The following is a 17,128-nucleotide window of genomic DNA, read 5'->3' as shown; positions in this document are numbered from 1 at the left end:
GTACTACCACGAGTTCTACTACTACTAGTGGTGCTAGTACTACTAGTGGTGCTAGTACTACTACTAGTGGTGCTAGTACTACTACTAGTGGTGCTAGTACTACTACTAGTGGTGCTAGTACTACTACTAGTGGTGCTAGTACTACTATTAGTGGTGCTAGTACTACTATTAGTGGTGCTAGTACTACCACGAGTTATACTACTACTAGTGGTGCTAGTACTACTAGTGGTGCTAGTACTACTACTACTAGTGGTGCTAGTTCTACTACTACTAGTGGTGCTAGTACTACTAGTGGTGCTAGTACTACTAGTGGTGCTAGTACTACTACTACTAGTGGTGCTAGTACTACTACTACTAGTGGTGCTAGTACTACTACTACTAGTGGTGCTAGTTCTACTACTACTAGTGGTGCTAGTACTACCACTAGTTCTACTACTAGTGGTGCTAGTACTACCACTAGTTATACTACTACTAGTGGTGCTAGTACTAGTGGTGCTAGTACTACTAGCGGTGCTAGTACTACTACTAGCGGTGCTAGTACTACTACTAGTAGTATTACCACTACTAGTAGTGGTACCACTACCAGAGACCCATGGACTCACCACACAGATACCCTTAGACTTACCACACAGATCCATAAACTCGTCACACAGAGTCATAGACTCACTCACACAGAGACCCATATACTCACCACACAGACCCACAGACTCACCACACAGAGACCCACAGACTCACCACACAGAGACCCACAGACTCACCACACAGAGACCCACAGACTCACCACAGAGAGACCCAAAGACTCACCACACAGAGACCCATAGACTCACCACACAGAGACCCACAGACTCACCAAACAGAGACCCACAGACTCACCACAGAGAGACCCACAAACTCACCACAGAGAGGCCCACAGGCTCACCACACAGAGACCCACAGACTCACCATGCAGAGACCCATAGACTCACCACACAGAGACCCATAGACTCACCACACAGAGTCATAGACTCACCACACACACCCACAGACTCACCACACACAGACCCATAGACTCACCACACAGTCATAGACTCACCACACAGACCCACAGACTCACCACACACAGACCCATAGACTCACCACACAGAGACACATAGAATCACCACACAGAGACCCATAGACTTACCACACAGAGACCCATAGACTCATCACACAAAGTCATAGACTCACCACACAAACCCACAGACTCACAACACAGAGACCCACAGACTCACCACACAGAGTCATAGACTCACCACACAGACCCACAGACTCACCACACAGAGACCCACAGACTCACCACACAGAGACCCACAGACTCACCACACAGAGACCCACAGACTCACCACACAGAGACCCACAGACTCACCACACAGAGACCCACAGACTCACCACACACAGACCCATAGACTCACCACACAGAGACACAGACTCACCACACAGAGACCCATAGACTCATCACACAGAGACCCACAGACTCACCACACAGAGACCCATAGACTCACCACACAGAGACCCATAGACTCATCACACAGAGACCCACAGACTCACCACACAGACCCACAGACTCACCACACACAGACCCATAGACTCACCACACAGAGACACATAGACTCACCACACAGAGACCCATAGACTCATCACACAGAGCCCCACAGACTCACCACACAGAGAGTCATAGACTCATCACACAGAGACCCATAGACTCACCACACAGAGGCCCATAGACTCACCACACAGCGACCCACAGACTCACCACACAGAGGCCCACAGACTCACCACACAGGGACCCACAGACTCACCACAGAGAGACCCACAGACTCACCACACAGAGACACACACTCACCACACAGAGACACACTCACCACACAGACCCACAGACTCACCACACAGAGACCCACAGACTCACCACACAGAGACCCACAGACTCACCACACAGAGACCCACAGACTTACCACACAGAGACCCATAGACTCACCACACAGAGACCCACAGACTCACCACACATAGACCCACAGACTCACCACACACAGACCCATAGACTCACCACACAGAGACCCATAGACTCATCACACAGAGACCCACAGACTCACCACACAGACCCACAGACTCACCACACACAGACCCATAGACTCACCACACAGAGACACATAGACTCACCACACAGAGACCCATAGACTCATCACACAGAGCCCCACAGACTCACCACACAGAGAGTCATAGGCTCATCACACAGAGACCCATAGACTCACCACACAGAGGCCCATAGACTCAGCACACAGCGACCCACAGACTCACCACACAGAGGCCCACAGACTCACCACACAGGGACCCACAGACTCACCACAGAGAGACCCACAGACTCACCACACAGAGACACACACTCACCACACAGAGACACACTCACCACACAGACCCACAGACTCACCACACAGAGACCCACAGACTCACCACACAGAGACCCACAGACTCACCACACACAGACCCATAGACTCACCACACAGAGACCCATAGACTCATCACACAGAGACCCACAGACTCACCACACAGACCCACAGACTCACCACACACAGACCCATAGACTCACCACACAGAGACACATAGACTCACCACACAGAGACCCATAGACTCATCACACAGAGCCCCACAGACTCACCACACAGAGAGTCATAGGCTCATCACACAGAGACCCATAGACTCACCACACAGAGGCCCATAGACTCACCACACAGCGACCCACAGACTCACCACACAGAGGCCCACAGACTCACCACACAGGGACCCACAGACTCACCACAGAGAGACCCACAGACTCACCACACAGAGACACACACTCACCACACAGAGACACACTCACCACACAGACCCACAGACTCACCACACAGAGACCCACAGACTCACCACACAGAGACCCACAGACTCACCACACAGAGACCCACAGACTCACCACACAGAGACCCACGGACTTACCACACAGAGACCCACAGACTCACCACACATAGACCCATAGAATCACCACACAGAGACCCATAGACGTTGTCCGTGTGTATCTGTGCGTCTCACAGTGTATTTGTGTGTCTCACCATGTGTCTCTGTGTATGTGTGTGTGTTTCACCGTTTGTGTGTGTGTGTGTTTCACCGTGTGTGCGTGTCACCGTGTGTGTGTGTGCGCGTGTCACCGTGTGTGTGTGCGTGTCACCATGTGTATGTGTGCTTGTCACCGTGTGTATGTGTGCTTGTCACCGTGGTTGTGTGTGCGTGTCACCGTGTGTGCGTGTGCGTGTCACCGTGTGTATGTGAGTTTCTAACCGGCGATCCTGAGTCTGAGACCAGGAAAGGCAGCGGGCAGAGATGTTCTCCCAAGCGAAATGCTGAGGGGGGGTGGCGTTTGTGCACAGACTGCCGTATATGACATCATAACAACAGTCTGGACCACTGGGCGGGTTCCGCAGGATTGGAAGGATGCCCAGGTGGTCCCCCTCTTTAAGAAGGGCGACCGCACAGACTGTAACAACTACAGGGGCATCTCACTCCTCAGTGTGCCGGGAAAGGTCCTGGCAAGGATTATTCAACATCGCCTTGCCAGGCATGCAGAGGAGAGGCTTGCGGAGCCCCAATGCGGTTTCAGGAACGGGCGGTCCTGCACAGAGGCCATATTTTCTGTCCGTCTGCTCAAGCAGAGGTGTAGGGAATTCCAGCAAGATCTACATCTCTGCTTTATTGACCTGGTCAAGGCCTGTGATACCATCAGTAGGCCTGGGCTCTGGGTTGTTCTTCGTGCTTTTGGAGTCCCTGACCCTCTGCTCACGATCATTAAGGACCTTCATGATGGTGAACGGGCCCGGGTAAAACTACGTGGCCGGGAGTCAGAGCCATTCCCTGTACACCTTGGGGTGCGACAGGGATGTCCTCTGGCTCCTACATTATTTAACATCTATTTTGACCACGTAGTTTGTGAAGCCTTCAATAGCTGTACCGGGGGAATCTCCATTTGGTACAGATATAATGGGAGGCTGATCGATGCCCGGGTGCGGTCAAAGGATGGCTCCCTATTGCCCAACCACGTTATGTATGCCGATGATTTGGTAATAGCTGCTCATTCAGAGGAGGAGTTGGAGACGCTGCTGCTGAGACTGGAGTGTGCCACTAAGAGATGTGGCCTTACCATCAGCCACACCAAAGCTAAGCACCTGCCTGGGTATTTTGTACCATCGGACATTCCACCCCCACAACTCCCAATCGGTGATGGGGCAGTTGTGGAGAGATTGGAGAGTTTCCGGTACCTGGGCAGTGTGCTTATGACTAACAGCAGAGGTCTCACTCCGAATCAGTCGAGCGGTATTGTCTTTTCATCGGTTGCGTAACGCTGTGTAGAAGCTACCCGGTCTGTCGCTCCGCACTAAGCTTCAGGTCTTCTCGGCCACGGTCATTCCCTCCCTTTTCTAAGCTTGCGAAACGTGGCCCTCCCTAATGGAACATCTTCACCGGTTAGAAACATTTAGGCTAGCCTGCCTACGATCCATCCTGGGTTTAACCAGGTTGGATTGTGGAGCTCACAAATCCTTGAAATATCTGGGCAAGGTCCCATCGGTGAGCTCCTCCGGCAGGAAAAGCTGCGTTGGTTGGGTCATGTAGCCCGCATGCCCAGCCACAGTATGCCAAAACAGCTTTTCTTCGGCCGGATCGAGGGGGCTAAACGTGCGCCGTATGGGCTAGAGAAGAGATGGAGTGATGTGGTACAGGAGTACGTGGAGCTGAGAGGACTTGCCGATGACTGGTACCAGCAGTGTCAAGATCGGCCTCTGTGGAGGAGGCTCGTGAAGGATGCTACTGGGCAGTTGTAGGCATTCGCCATTCAACAACAACGGAGGGCGGAGGAGCGACGCTCACAACAACGAGCGGAGCGCCGGGTGGCTAAAGCACAGCAGGTTGGCATAGCAGGGGGCACAGGTGGTGCATCAGCTAGTCATCTCAGTCATCTTAGTCAGTCGACCCGTGGCACTTGGGTCTGCCCCGTGACCTCGTTCGACACTTCACGTGGCCTCAAGGTGCACGTGGCCTAGCACAAGTGTCATGGTGACGTCACCGCCACTTAGTAGCGAATGGCGGTTGTTGTGTGTGTGTCACCGTGTGTGTGTGTCACCGTGTTTGTGAGTGTCACCATGTGTGTGTGTCACCTTGTATGTGTGTGTCACTGTGTGTATGTGTGTGTCACCGTGTGTATGTGTGTCACCGTGTGTCACTGTGTGTGTGTGTGTATCACCGTGTGTGTGTGTATCACCGTGTGTGTGTGTGTCACCTTGTGTGTGTGATCGTGTGTGTCACCGTGTGTGTGATCGTGTGTGTCACCGTGTGTGTGATCGTGTGTGTGCGTGTGTGTGTGTGTGTGATCGTGTGTGTGTGTGTATCACCGTGTGTGTGTGTCACCGTGTGTGTGTGTAGCCACACCGCGTGGTGCAGGCTCTCCGACACTACCTGAGAGCCGAGTCCAAAGACCGCACCCACGCCCTGAGGCACCTCCAGCACACGGCCAGCGTCGACCCCGCAAGGGCACAGGCCATGAAGGCCCAGGTGGGAGATTGGTGGGGGGAGAGGGGGGGGGGAGGCAGGGGAGGGGAAGGGGGTGAGGGTGCAGGGTTGGCTACTTCCTCCAAACTTTTAGGCACAATAAAAATGCCTCTCCCTAATCTCTCCCAGATCTCTTTCTAATCCCCCTCTAATCTCTCTCTAATCCCTCCCCAATCTCTCACCAATCTCTCTCTAATCTCTCTCTAATCCCTCTCTAATCTCTCTCCAATCCCTCCCTAAACTCTCTCTAATCCCTCTATAATCCTTCCGTAATCTCTCTCCAATCCCTCCCTAAACTTTCTCTAATCTCTCTCTAATCCCTCTCTGATCTCTCCACAATATCTAATCCCTCCCTAATCTCTCCCTAATCTCTCCCTAATCTCTCTCTAATCCCTCCCTAATCCCTCTCTAATCTCTCCCTAATCCCTCCCTGATCTCTCCACAATATCTAATCCCTCTCTAATCTCTTCCTGATCTCTCTAATCTCTCCCTAATCTCTCCCCAATCTCCATAATCTCTCTCTAATCTCTCTCTAATCCCTCCCTAATCTCTAATCCCTCCCTAATCTCGCTCTAATCCCTCCCTAATCTCTCCCTAATCTCTCTCTAATCCCTCCCTAATCTCTCCCTAATCTCTCCCTAATCTCTCCCCAATCTCCATAATCTCTCTCTAATCCCTCTCTAATCTCTCTCTAACCTCTCTCTAATCCCTCCCTGATCTCTCCACAATATCGATCTAATCCCTCCCTATTCTCTCCCTAATCTCTCTCTAATCCCTCTCTAATCCCTCCCTACTCTCTTTCTAATCTCTCCCTACTCTCTCTCTAATCTGTAAGCCCTCCCTAATCTCTCCCTACTCTCTCTAATCTCTCCCTTATCTCTCCCTAATCTCTCTCTAATCTCTCCCTAATCTCTCCCTAATCTCTCCCTAATCTCTCCCTAAGCTCTCCCTAAGCTCTCCCTAATCTCTCTCTAATCTCTCCCTAATCTCTCCCTACACTCTCTAATCTCTCCCTAATCTCGCTCTAATCCCTCCCTACTCTCTCTAATCTCTCCCTAATCTATCTCTAATCCCTCCCTAATCTCTCCCTAATCTCCCCCTAATCTCTCTAATCCCTCTCTAATCTCTCCCTAATCTCTCTCTAATCCCTCTCTAATCTCTCCCTAATCTCCCCCTAATCTCTCTAATCCCTCTCTAATCTCTCCCTACTCTCTCTACTCTCTCCCTACTCTCTCTACTCTCTCCCTAATCTCTCCCTAATCTCTCCCTAATCTCACTCTAATCTCTCTCTAATCCCTCCCTAATCCCTCTCTAATCTCTCTCTAATCTCTCCCTAATCTCTCTCTAATCTCTCCCTAATCCCTCTCTTATCTCTCCCTAATCCCTCTCTTATCTCTCTCCAATCCCTCCCTAAACTCTCTCTAATCTCTCCCTAATCCCTCCCTAATCTCTCTCTAATCCCTCCCTAATCTCTCCGTAATCTCTCCCTAATCTCTCCCTAATCTCTCTCTAATCCCTCTCTAATCTCTCCCTACTCTCTCTACTCTCTCCCTAATCTCTCTCTAATCCCTCTATAATAATCTCTCCCTAATCCCTCTCTAATCTCTCCCTAATCTCACTCTAATCTCTCTCTAATCCCTCCCTAATCTCTCTAATCACTCTCTAATCTCTCTCTAATCTCTCCCTAATCTCTCTCTAATCTCTCCCTAATCCCTCTCTTATCTCTCTCCAATCCCTCCCTAAACTCTCTCTAATCTCTCCCTAATCCCTCCATAATCTCTCTCTAATCCCTCCCTAATCTCTCCCTAATCTCTCCCTAATCTCTCCCCAATCTCCATAATCTCTCTCTAATCCCTCTGTAATCTCTCTCTAACCTCTCTCTAATCCCTCCCTGATATCGATCTAATCCCTCCCTATTCTCTCCCTAATATCTCTCTACTCTCTTTCTAATCTCTCCCTACTCTCTCTCTCTCTCTAATCTGTAAGCCCTCCCTAATCTCTCCCTACTCTCTCTAATCTCTCCCTAAGCTCTTCCTAATCTCTCCCTAATCTCTCTCTAATCCCTCCCTAATCTCTCTCTAATCCCTCCCTAATCTCTCCCTACTCTCTCCCTAATCTCTCTCTAATCCCTCTATAATAATCTCTCCCTAATCTCTCCCTAATGTCTCCCTAATATCTCCCTAATCTCTCTAATATCTCTCTAATCCCTCCCTAATCTCTCTAATCCCTCTCTAATCTCTCTCTAATCTCTCCCTAATCTCTCTCTAATCTCTCCCTAATCTCTCTCTAATCTCTCCCTAATCCCTCTCTTATCTCTCTCCAATCCCTCCCTGAACTCTCTCTAATCCCTCCCTAATCCCTCCCTACTCTCTCTCTAATCTCTCCCTAATCTCTCCCTACACTCCCTAATCTCTCCCTAATCTCTCTCTTTTCCCTCCCTACTCTCTCTCTCTAATCCCTCCCTACTCTCTCTCTAATCTTTCCCTAATCCCTCCATAATCTCTCCCTAATCTCTCTCTAATCTCTCCCTAATCCCTCCCTAATCTCTCTAATCCCTCCCTAATCTCTCTCTAATCTCTCCCTAATCTCTCCCTAATCTCTCTCTTATCTCTCTCTAATCCCTCCCTAATCTCTCTAATCCCTCTCTAATCTCTCTCTAATCTCTCCCTAATCTCTCCCTAATCTCTCTCTAATCCCTCCCTAATCTCTCTAATCCCTCTCTAATCTCTCTCTAATCTCTCCCTAATCCCTCTCTCATCTCTCTCCAATCCCTCCCTAAACTCTCTCTAATCCCTCCCTAATCCCTCCCTACTCTCTCTCTAATCTCTCCCTAATCTCTCTCTTTTCCCTCCCTACTCTCTAATCCCTCCCTACTCTCTCTAATCTCTCCCTAATCCCTCCATAATCTCTCCCTAATCTCTCTCTAATCTCTCCCTAATCCCTCCCTAATCTCTCTCTAATCCCTCCCTAATCTCTCTCTAATCCCTCCCTACTCTCTCTCGAATCTCTCTCTAATCTCTCCATAATCTCTTCCTAATCCCTCTAATCTCTCTCGAATCCCTCCCTTATCCCTCTCTAATCTCTCTATAATCCCTCTATAATCCCTCCCTACTCTCTCCCTACTCTCACCCTAATATCTCTCTATTCTCTCTCTAACCCCTCCCTACTCTCTCTCTATGCGCTCTCTAATCCCTCCCTAATCTCTCTTAATGACTCTTTAATCTCTCCCTAATATCTCCCTAATCTTTCCCTAATCTCTCTAATCCCTCCTTACTCTCTCCCCAATCTCTCTCTAATTTCTCCACAATCTCCCTAATCTCTCTCTCTCTCTTAATCTCTCAAATCTCTCCCTAATCCCTCCCTAATCTCTCTCTAATCCCTCCCTAATCTCTCTAATCCCTCCCTAATCTCTCCCTTATCTCTCTAATCTCTCCCTAATCTCTCCCTAATCTCTCTCTTATCTCTCTAATCCCTCCCTAATCTCTCTAATCCCTCTCTAATCTCTCCCTAATCTCTCTCTAATCCCTCCCTAATCTCTCTAATCCCTCTCTAATCTCTCCCTAATCCCTCTCTAATCTCTCTCCAATCCCTCTCTAAACTCTCTCTGATCCCTCCCTAATCCCTCCCCACTCTCTCTAATCTCTCCCTAATCTCTCTCTTTTCCCTCCCTACTCTCTAATCCCTCCCTACTCTCTCTCTAATCTCTCCCTAATCCCTCCATAATCTCTCCCTAATCTCTCTCTAATCCTTCCCTACTCTCTCTCTATGCGCTCTTTAATTCCTCCCTAATCTCTCTCTATGCCCTCCCTAATCTCTCTTAATGACTCTTTAATCTCTCCGTAATCTCTCCCTAATCTCTCCCTAATCTTTCCCTAATCTCTCTAATCCCTCCCTACTCTATCCCCAATCTCTAATTTCTCCACAATCTCGCTAATCTCCGTCTCTTAATCTCTCAAATCTCTCCCCCCAGGTGGATGCTCACCTGTTGGCTATCGACGAGCGAATCAACCAGACCCTGGCGCTGCTGCTGGGACGCCTCCCACCACTCTCCTCCGACATGCAGCGCCAGATCGGTAGTGACACAGTAGTAGTAGTAGTGGTGTCACAGTAGTGGTAGTGGTGTCACAGTAGTAGTAGTGGTGGTGGTGTCACAGTAGTAGTAGTGGTGGTGTCACAGTAGTAGTAGTGGTGTCACAGTAGTGGTAGTAGTGGTGTCACAGTAGTAGTGGTGGTGTCACAGTAGTAGTAGTGGTGGTGTCACAGTAGTAGTAGTACTGGTGTCACAGTAGTAGTAGTAGTGGTGTCACAGTAGTAGTGGTGTCACAGTAGTAGTGGTGTCACAGTAGTAGTAGTGGTGTCACAGTAGTAGTGGTGTCACAGTAGTAGTAGTGTCACATTAGTGGTAGTAGTGACACAGTAGTGGTAGTGGTGTCACAGTAGTAGTAGTGGTGTCACAGTAGTAGTAGTGGTGTCACAGTAGTAGTAGTAGTGGTGTCACAGTAGTAGTAGTGTCACATTAGTGGTAGTAGTGACACAGTAGTGGTAGTGGTGTCACAGTAGTAGTAGTACTGGTGTCACAGTAGTAGTAGTAGTGGTGTCACAGTAGTAGTAGTGGTGTCACAGTAGTGGTAGTAGTGGTGGTGTCACAGTGGTAGTAGTGGTGGTGTCACAGTAGTGGTAGTGGTGTCACAGTAGTAGTAGTAGTGTCACAGTAGTAGTGGTGTCACAGTAGTGGTAGTAGTGACACAGTAGTGGTAGTGGTGTCACAGTAGTAGTAGTGGTGTCACAGTAGTGGTAGTGGTGTCACAGTAGTGGTAGTGGTGTCACAGTAGTGGTAGTGGTGTCACAGTAGTGGTAGTAGTGTCACAGTAGTAGTAGTAGTAGTGGTGTCACAGTAGTGGTAGTGGTGTCACGGTAGTGGTAGTTGTAGTAGTGTCACAGTAGTAGTAGTACTGGTGTCACAGTAGTAGTAGTGTCACATTAGTGGTAGTAGTGACACAGTAGTGGTAGTGGTGTCACAGTAGTAGTAGTACTGGTGTCACAGTAGTAGTAGTAGTGGTGTCACAGTAGTAGTAGTGGTGTCACAGTAGTAGTAGTGTCACAGTAGTGGTAGTAGTGGTGGTGTCACAGTAGTGGTAGTAGTGGTGTCACAGTAGTAGTAGTGGTGTCACAGTAGTAGTAGTGTCACATTAGTGGTAGTAGTGACACAGTAGTGGTAGTGGTGCCACAGTAGTAGTAGTGGTGTCACAGTAGTGGTAGTGGTGTCACAGTAGTGGTAGTGGTGTCACAGTAGTGGTAGTAGTGTCACAGTAGTAGTAGTAGTGGTGTCACAGTAGTGGTAGTGGTGTCACAGTAGTGGTAGTGGTGTCACAGTAGTGGTAGTGGTGTCACAGTAGTGGTAGTGGTGTCACAGTAGTGGTAGTGGTGTCACAGTAGTGGTAGTAGTGTCACAGTAGTAGTAGTAGTGGTGTCACAGTAGTGGTAGTGGTGTCACGGTAGTGGTAGTTGTAGTAGTGTCACAGTAGTAGTAGTAGTGGTGTCACAGTAGTAGTAGTAGTGGTGTCACAGTAGTAGTAGTGTCACAGTAGTAGTAGTGTCACAGTAGTAGTAGTAACACAGTAGTAGTAGTGACACAGTAGTAGTGGTGTCACAGTAGTAGTAGTAGTGGTGTCACAGTAGTGGTAGTGGTAGTAGTGTCACAGTAGTAGTAGTAGTGGTGTCACAGCAGTAGTAGTGGTGTCACAGTAGTGGTAGTAGTGGTGTCACAGTAGTGGTAGTGGTGTCACAGTAGTAGTAGTGGTGTCACAGTAGTAGTAGTAGTGGTGTCACAGTAGTAGTAGTGGTGGTGTCACAGTAGTAGTAGTGGTGTCATAGTAGTAGTAGTGGTGGTGTCACAGTAGTAGTAGTAGTGGTGGTGTCATAGTAGTGGTAGTAGTGGTGTCACAGTAGTAGTAGTAGTGGTGTCACAGTAGTAGTAGTAGTGGTGTCACAGTAGTAGTAGTGTCACAGTAGTGGTAGTAGTGACACAGTAGAGGTAGTAGTGGTGTCACAGTAGTAGTAATGGTGTCACAGTAGTGGCAGTGGTGTCACAGTAGTGGTAGTGGTGTCACAGTAGTGGTAGTAGTGTCACAGTAGTGGTAGTGGTGTCACAGTAGTAGTAGTGGTGTCACAGTAGTGGTAGTAGTGTCACAGTAGTAGTGGTGTCACAGTAGTAGTAGTGTCACAGTAGTAGTAGTGGTGTCACAGTAGTAGTAGTGTCACAGTAGTGGTAGTAGTGGTGTCACAGTAGTAGTAATGGTGTCACAGTAGTGGTAGTGGTGTCACAGTAGTGGTAGCGGTGTCACAGTAGTGTTAGTAGTGTCACAGTAGTAGTAGTAGTGGTGTCACAGTAGTCGTAGTAGTGGTGTCACTGTAGTAGTAGTAGTGGTGTCACAGTAGTGATAGTGGTGTCACAGTAGTGGTAGTGGTGTCACAGTAGTAGCAGTAGTGGTGTCACAGTAGTAGTAGTGGTGGTGTCACAGTAGTAGTAGTAGTGGTGTCACAGTAGTTGTAGTAGTGTCACAGTAGTGGTAGTAGTGTCACAGTAGTGGTAGTATTGGTGTCACAGCAGTAGTAGTAGTAGTGGTGTCACAGTAGTAGTAGTAGTGGTGTCACAGTAGTGGTAGTAGTGTCACAGTAGTAGTAGTGGTGTCACAGTAGTGGTGTCACAGTAGTGGTAGTGGTGTCACAGTAGTGGTAGTAGTGTCACAGTAGTAGTAGTGGTGTCACAGTAGTGGTAGTAGTGTCACAGTAGTGGTAGTGGTGTCACAGTAGTAGTAGTGGTGTCACAGTAGTGGTAGTAGTGTCACAGTAGTAGTGGTGTCACAGTAGTAGTAGTGGTGTCACAGTAGTAGTAGTGTCACCGTAGTGGTAGTAGTGACACAGTAGTGGTGTCACAGTAGTAGTAATGGTGTCACAGTAGTGGTAGTGGTGTCACAGTAGTGGTAGCGGTGTCACAGTAGTGTTAGTAGTGTCACAGTAGTAGTAGTAGTGGTGTCACAGTAGTCGTAGTAGTGGTGTCACAGTAGTCGTAGTAGTGGTGTCACTGTAGTAGTAGTAGTGGTGTCACAGTAGTGATAGTGGTGTCACAGTAGTGGTAGTGGTGTCACAGTAGTAGCAGTAGTGGTGTCACAGTAGTAGTAGTGGTGGTGTCACAGTAGTAGTAGTAGTGGTGTCACAGTAGTTGTAGTAGTGTCACAGTAGTGGTAGTAGTGTCACAGTAGTGGTAGTAGTGGTGTCACAGCAGTAGTAGTAGTAGTGGTGTCACAGTAGTAGTAGTAGTAGTGGTGTCACAGTAGTGGTAGTAGTGTCACAGTAGTAGTAGTAGTGGTGTCACAGTAGTGGTAGTAGTGTCACAGTAGTAGTAGTGGTGTCACAGTAGTGGTAGTAGTGTCACAGTAGTAGTAGTGTCACAGTAGTAGTAGTGGTGTCACAGTCGTGGTAGTAGTGGTGTCACAGTAGTGGTAGTGGTAGTAGTGTCACAGTAGTGGTAGTGTCACAGTAGTGGTAGTAGTGTCACAGTAGTGGTAGTAGTGGTGTCACAGTAGTAGTAGTGGTGTCACAGTAGTAGTAGTGGTGGTGTCACAGTAGTAGTAGTGGTGGTGTCACAGTAGTGGTAGTAGTGGTGACACAGTAGTAGTAGTGGTGACACAGTAGTAGTAGTAGTGGTGTCACAGTAGTAGTAGTGGTGTCACAGTAGTAGTAGTGGTGTCACAGTAGTGGCAGTGGTGTCACCGTAGTGGTAGTGGTGTCACAGTAGTGGTAGTAGTGTCACAGTAGTAGTAGTAGTGGTGTCACAGTAGTGGTAGTGGTGTCACAGTAGTGGTAGTGGTGTCACAGTAGTAGTAGTGGTGTCACAGTAGTGGTAGTAGTGTCACAGTAGTAGTGGTGTCACAGTAGTAGTAGTGTCACAGTAGTAGTAGTGGTGTCACAGTAGTGGTAGTGGTGTCACAGTAGTAGTAGTGTCACCGTAGTGGTAGTAGTAGTGGTGTCACAGTAGTAGTAGTAGTGGTGTCACAGTAGTAGTAGTAGTGTCACAGTAGTGGTAGTAGTGGTGTCACAGTAGTAGTAATGGTGTCACAGTAGTGGTAGTGGTGTCACAGTAGTGGTAGCGGTGTCACAGTAGTGTTAGTAGTGTCACAGTAGTAGTAGTAGTGTCACAGTAGTCGTAGTAGTGGTGTCACTGTAGTAGTAGTAGTGGTGTCACAGTAGTGATAGTGGTGTCACAGTAGTGGTAGTGGTGTCACAGTAGTAGCAGTAGTGGTGTCACAGTAGTAGTAGTGGTGGTGTCACAGTAGTAGTAGTAGTGGTGTCACAGTAGTTGTAGTAGTGTCACAGTAGTGGTAGTAGTGTCACAGTAGTGGTAGTAGTGGTGTCACAGCAGTAGTAGTAGTAGTGGTGTCACAGTAGTAGTAGTAGTGGTGTCACAGTAGTGGTAGTAGTGTCACAGTAGTAGTAGTAGTGGTGTCACAGTAGTGGTAGTGGTGTCACAGTAGTGGTAGTGGTGTCACAGTAGTGGTAGTAGTGTCACAGTAGTAGTAGTGGTGTCACAGTAGTAGTAGTGGTGTCACAGTAGTGGTAGTAGTGTCACAGTAGTGGTAGTGGTGTCACAGTAGTAGTAGTGGTGTCACAGTAGTGGTAGTAGTGTCACAGTAGTAGTGGTGTCACAGTAGTAGTCGTGGTGTCACAGTAGTGGTAGTGGTGTCACAGTAGTAGTAGTGTCACCGTAGTGGTAGTAGTGGTGGTGTCACAGTAGTAGTAGTAGTGGTGTCACAGTAGTAGTAGTAGTGGTGTCACAGTAGTAGTAGTGTCACAGTAGTAGTAGTGGTGTCACAGTAGTAGTAGTGTCACAGTAGTGGTAGTGGTGTCACAGTAGTAGTAGTGTCACAGTAGTGGTAGTAGTGACACAGTAGTGGTAGTAGTGGTGTCACAGTAGTAGTAATGGTGTCACAGTAGTGGTAGTGGTGTCACAGTAGTGGTAGCGGTGTCACAGTAGTGTTAGTAGTGTCACAGTAGTAGTAGTAGTGGTGTCACAGTAGTCGTAGTAGTGGTGTCACAGTAGTCGTAGTAGTGGTGTCACTGTAGTAGTAGTAGTGGTGTCACAGTAGTGGTAGTAGTGTCACAGTAGTAGTAGTAGTGGTGTCACAGTAGTAGTAGTGGTGGTGTCACAGTAGTAGTAGTAGTGGTGTCACAGTAGTGGTAGTAGTGTCACAGTAGTGGTAGTAGTGGTGTCACAGCAGTAGTAGTAGTAGTGGTGTCACAGTAGTAGTAGTAGTAGTGGTGACACAGTAGTAGTAGTGGTGTCACAGTAGTAGTAGTAGTGGTGTCACAGTAGTAGTAGTAGTGGTGTCACAGTAGTAGTAGTGGTGTCGCAGTAGTGGCAGTGGTGTCACAGTAGTGGTAGTGGTGTCACAGTAGTGGTAGTAGTGTCACAGTAGTAGTAGTGGTGTCACAGTAGTGGTAGTGGTGTCACAGTAGTGGTAGTGGTGTCACAGTAGTAGTAGTGGTGTCACAGTAGTGGTAGTAGTGTCACAGTAGTAGTGGTGTCACAGTAGTAGTAGTGTCACAGTAGTAGTAGTGGTGTCACAGTAGTGGTAGTGGTGTCACAGTAGTAGTAGTGTCACCGTAGTGGTAGTAGTAGTGGTGTCACAGTAGTAGTAGTAGTGGTGTCACAGTAGTAGTAGTAGTGGTGTCACAGTAGTAGTAGTGTCACAGTAGTAGTAGTGGTGTCACAGTAGTAGTAGTAGTGTCAAAGTAGTGGTAGTAGTGACACAGTAGTGGTAGTAGTGGTGTCACAGTAGTGGTAGTGGTGTCACAGTAGTGGTAGTGGTGTCACAGTAGTGTTAGTAGTGTCACAGTAGTAGTAGTGGTGTCACAGTAGTCGTAGTAGTGGTGTCACTGTAGTAGTAGTAGTGGTGTCACAGTAGTGATAGTGGTGTCACAGTAGTGGTAGTGGTGTCACAGTAGTAGCAGTAGTGGTGTCACAGTAGTAGTAGTGGTGGTGTCACAGTAGTAGTAGTAGTGGTGTCACAGTAGTTGTAGTAGTGTCACAGTAGTGGTAGTAGTGTCACAGTAGTGGTAGTAGTGGTGTCACAGCAGTAGTAGTAGTAGTGGTGTCACAGTAGTAGTAGTAGTAGTGGTGTCACAGTAGTGGTAGTAGTGTCACAGTAGTAGTAGTAGTGGTGTCACAGTAGTGGTAGTGGTGTCACAGTAGTGGTAGTGGTGTCACAGTAGTAGTAGTGGTGTCACAGTAGTGGTAGTAGTGTCACAGTAGTAGTGGTGTCACAGTAGTAGTAGTGTCACAGTAGTGGTAGTGGTGTCACAGTAGTGGTAGTGGTGTCACAGTAGTAGTAGTGTCACCGTAGTGGTAGTAGTAGTGGTGTCACAGTAGTAGTAGTAGTGGTGTCACAGTAGTAGTAGTAGTGTCACAGTAGTGGTAGTAGTGGTGTCACAGTAGTAGTAATGGTGTCACAGTAGTGGTAGTGGTGTCACAGTAGTGGTAGCGGTGTCACAGTAGTGTTAGTAGTGTCACAGTAGTAGTAGTAGTGTCACAGTAGTCGTAGTAGTGGTGTCACTGTAGTAGTAGTAGTGGTGTCACAGTAGTGATAGTGGTGTCACAGTAGTGGTAGTGGTGTCACAGTAGTAGCAGTAGTGGTGTCACAGTAGTAGTAGTGGTGGTGTCACAGTAGTAGTAGTAGTGGTGTCACAGTAGTTGTAGTAGTGTCACAGTAGTGGTAGTAGTGTCACAGTAGTGGTAGTAGTGGTGTCACAGCAGTAGTAGTAGTAGTGGTGTCACAGTAGTAGTAGTAGTAGTGGTGTCACAGTAGTGGTAGTAGTGTCACAGTAGTAGTAGTAGTGGTGTCACAGTAGTGGTAGTGGTGTCACAGTAGTGGTAGTGGTGTCACAGTAGTGGTAGTAGTGTCACAGTAGTAGTAGTGGTGTCACAGTAGTAGTAGTGGTGTCACAGTAGTGGTAGTAGTGTCACAGTAGTGGTAGTGGTGTCACAGTAGTGGTAGTGGTGTCACAGTAGTAGTAGTGGTGTCACAGTAGTGGTAGTAGTGTCACAGTAGTAGTGGTGTCACAGTAGTAGTCGTGGTGTCACAGTAGTGGTAGTGGTGTCACAGTAGTAGTAGTGTCACCGTAGTGGTAGTAGTGGTGGTGTCACAGTAGTAGTAGTAGTGGTGTCACAGTAGTAGTAGTAGTGGTGTCACAGTAGTAGTAGTGTCACAGTAGTAGTAGTGGTGTCACAGTAGTAGTAGTGTCACAGTAGTGGTAGTGGTGTCACAGTAGTAGTAGTGTCACAGTAGTGGTAGTAGTGACACAGTAGTGGTAGTAGTGGTGTCACAGTAGTAGTAATGGTGTCACAGTAGTGGTAGTGGTGTCACAGTAGTGGTAGCGGTGTCACAGTAGTGTTAGTAGTGTCACAGTAGTAGTAGTAGTGGTGTCACAGTAGTCGTAGTAGTGGTGTCACAGTAGTCGTAGTAGTGGTGTCACTGTAGTAGTAGTA

The 17,128-nt window shown here is 48.0% G+C and overlaps 1 protein-coding gene across 3 annotated transcripts in view; it reads left to right on the top strand.

Annotated features, from left to right (window-relative positions):
* Positions 1-17,128, top strand: part of LOC116957700 (amyloid-beta A4 protein-like) — a 61,240-nt gene that overhangs the window by 25,709 nt on the left and 18,403 nt on the right. For all 3 annotated transcript variants that reach the window (XR_012931224.1, XR_012931223.1, XM_076057365.1), the window contains exons 9-10: positions 5,458-5,586; positions 9,554-9,656. Coding sequence is in view for 1 of the 3 variants with exons in the window: in XM_076057365.1 (XP_075913480.1) it covers positions 5,458-5,586; positions 9,554-9,656 (232 nt within the window). In the remaining 2 variants the exon portion in view is untranslated. The remainder of the gene's footprint in view (positions 1-5,457; positions 5,587-9,553; positions 9,657-17,128) is intronic.

Source organism: Petromyzon marinus, chromosome 82 (genome assembly GCF_048934315.1).
Source record: "Petromyzon marinus isolate PM22_M1 ecotype Great Lakes invasive population chromosome 82, UKy_Petmar_22M1.pri1.0, whole genome shotgun sequence".
NCBI lineage: Eukaryota > Metazoa > Chordata > Hyperoartia > Petromyzontiformes > Petromyzontidae > Petromyzon > Petromyzon marinus.
The sequence above is the reverse complement of the archived record's forward strand: the minus strand, read 5'-3'. Positions and strand labels throughout refer to the sequence as shown.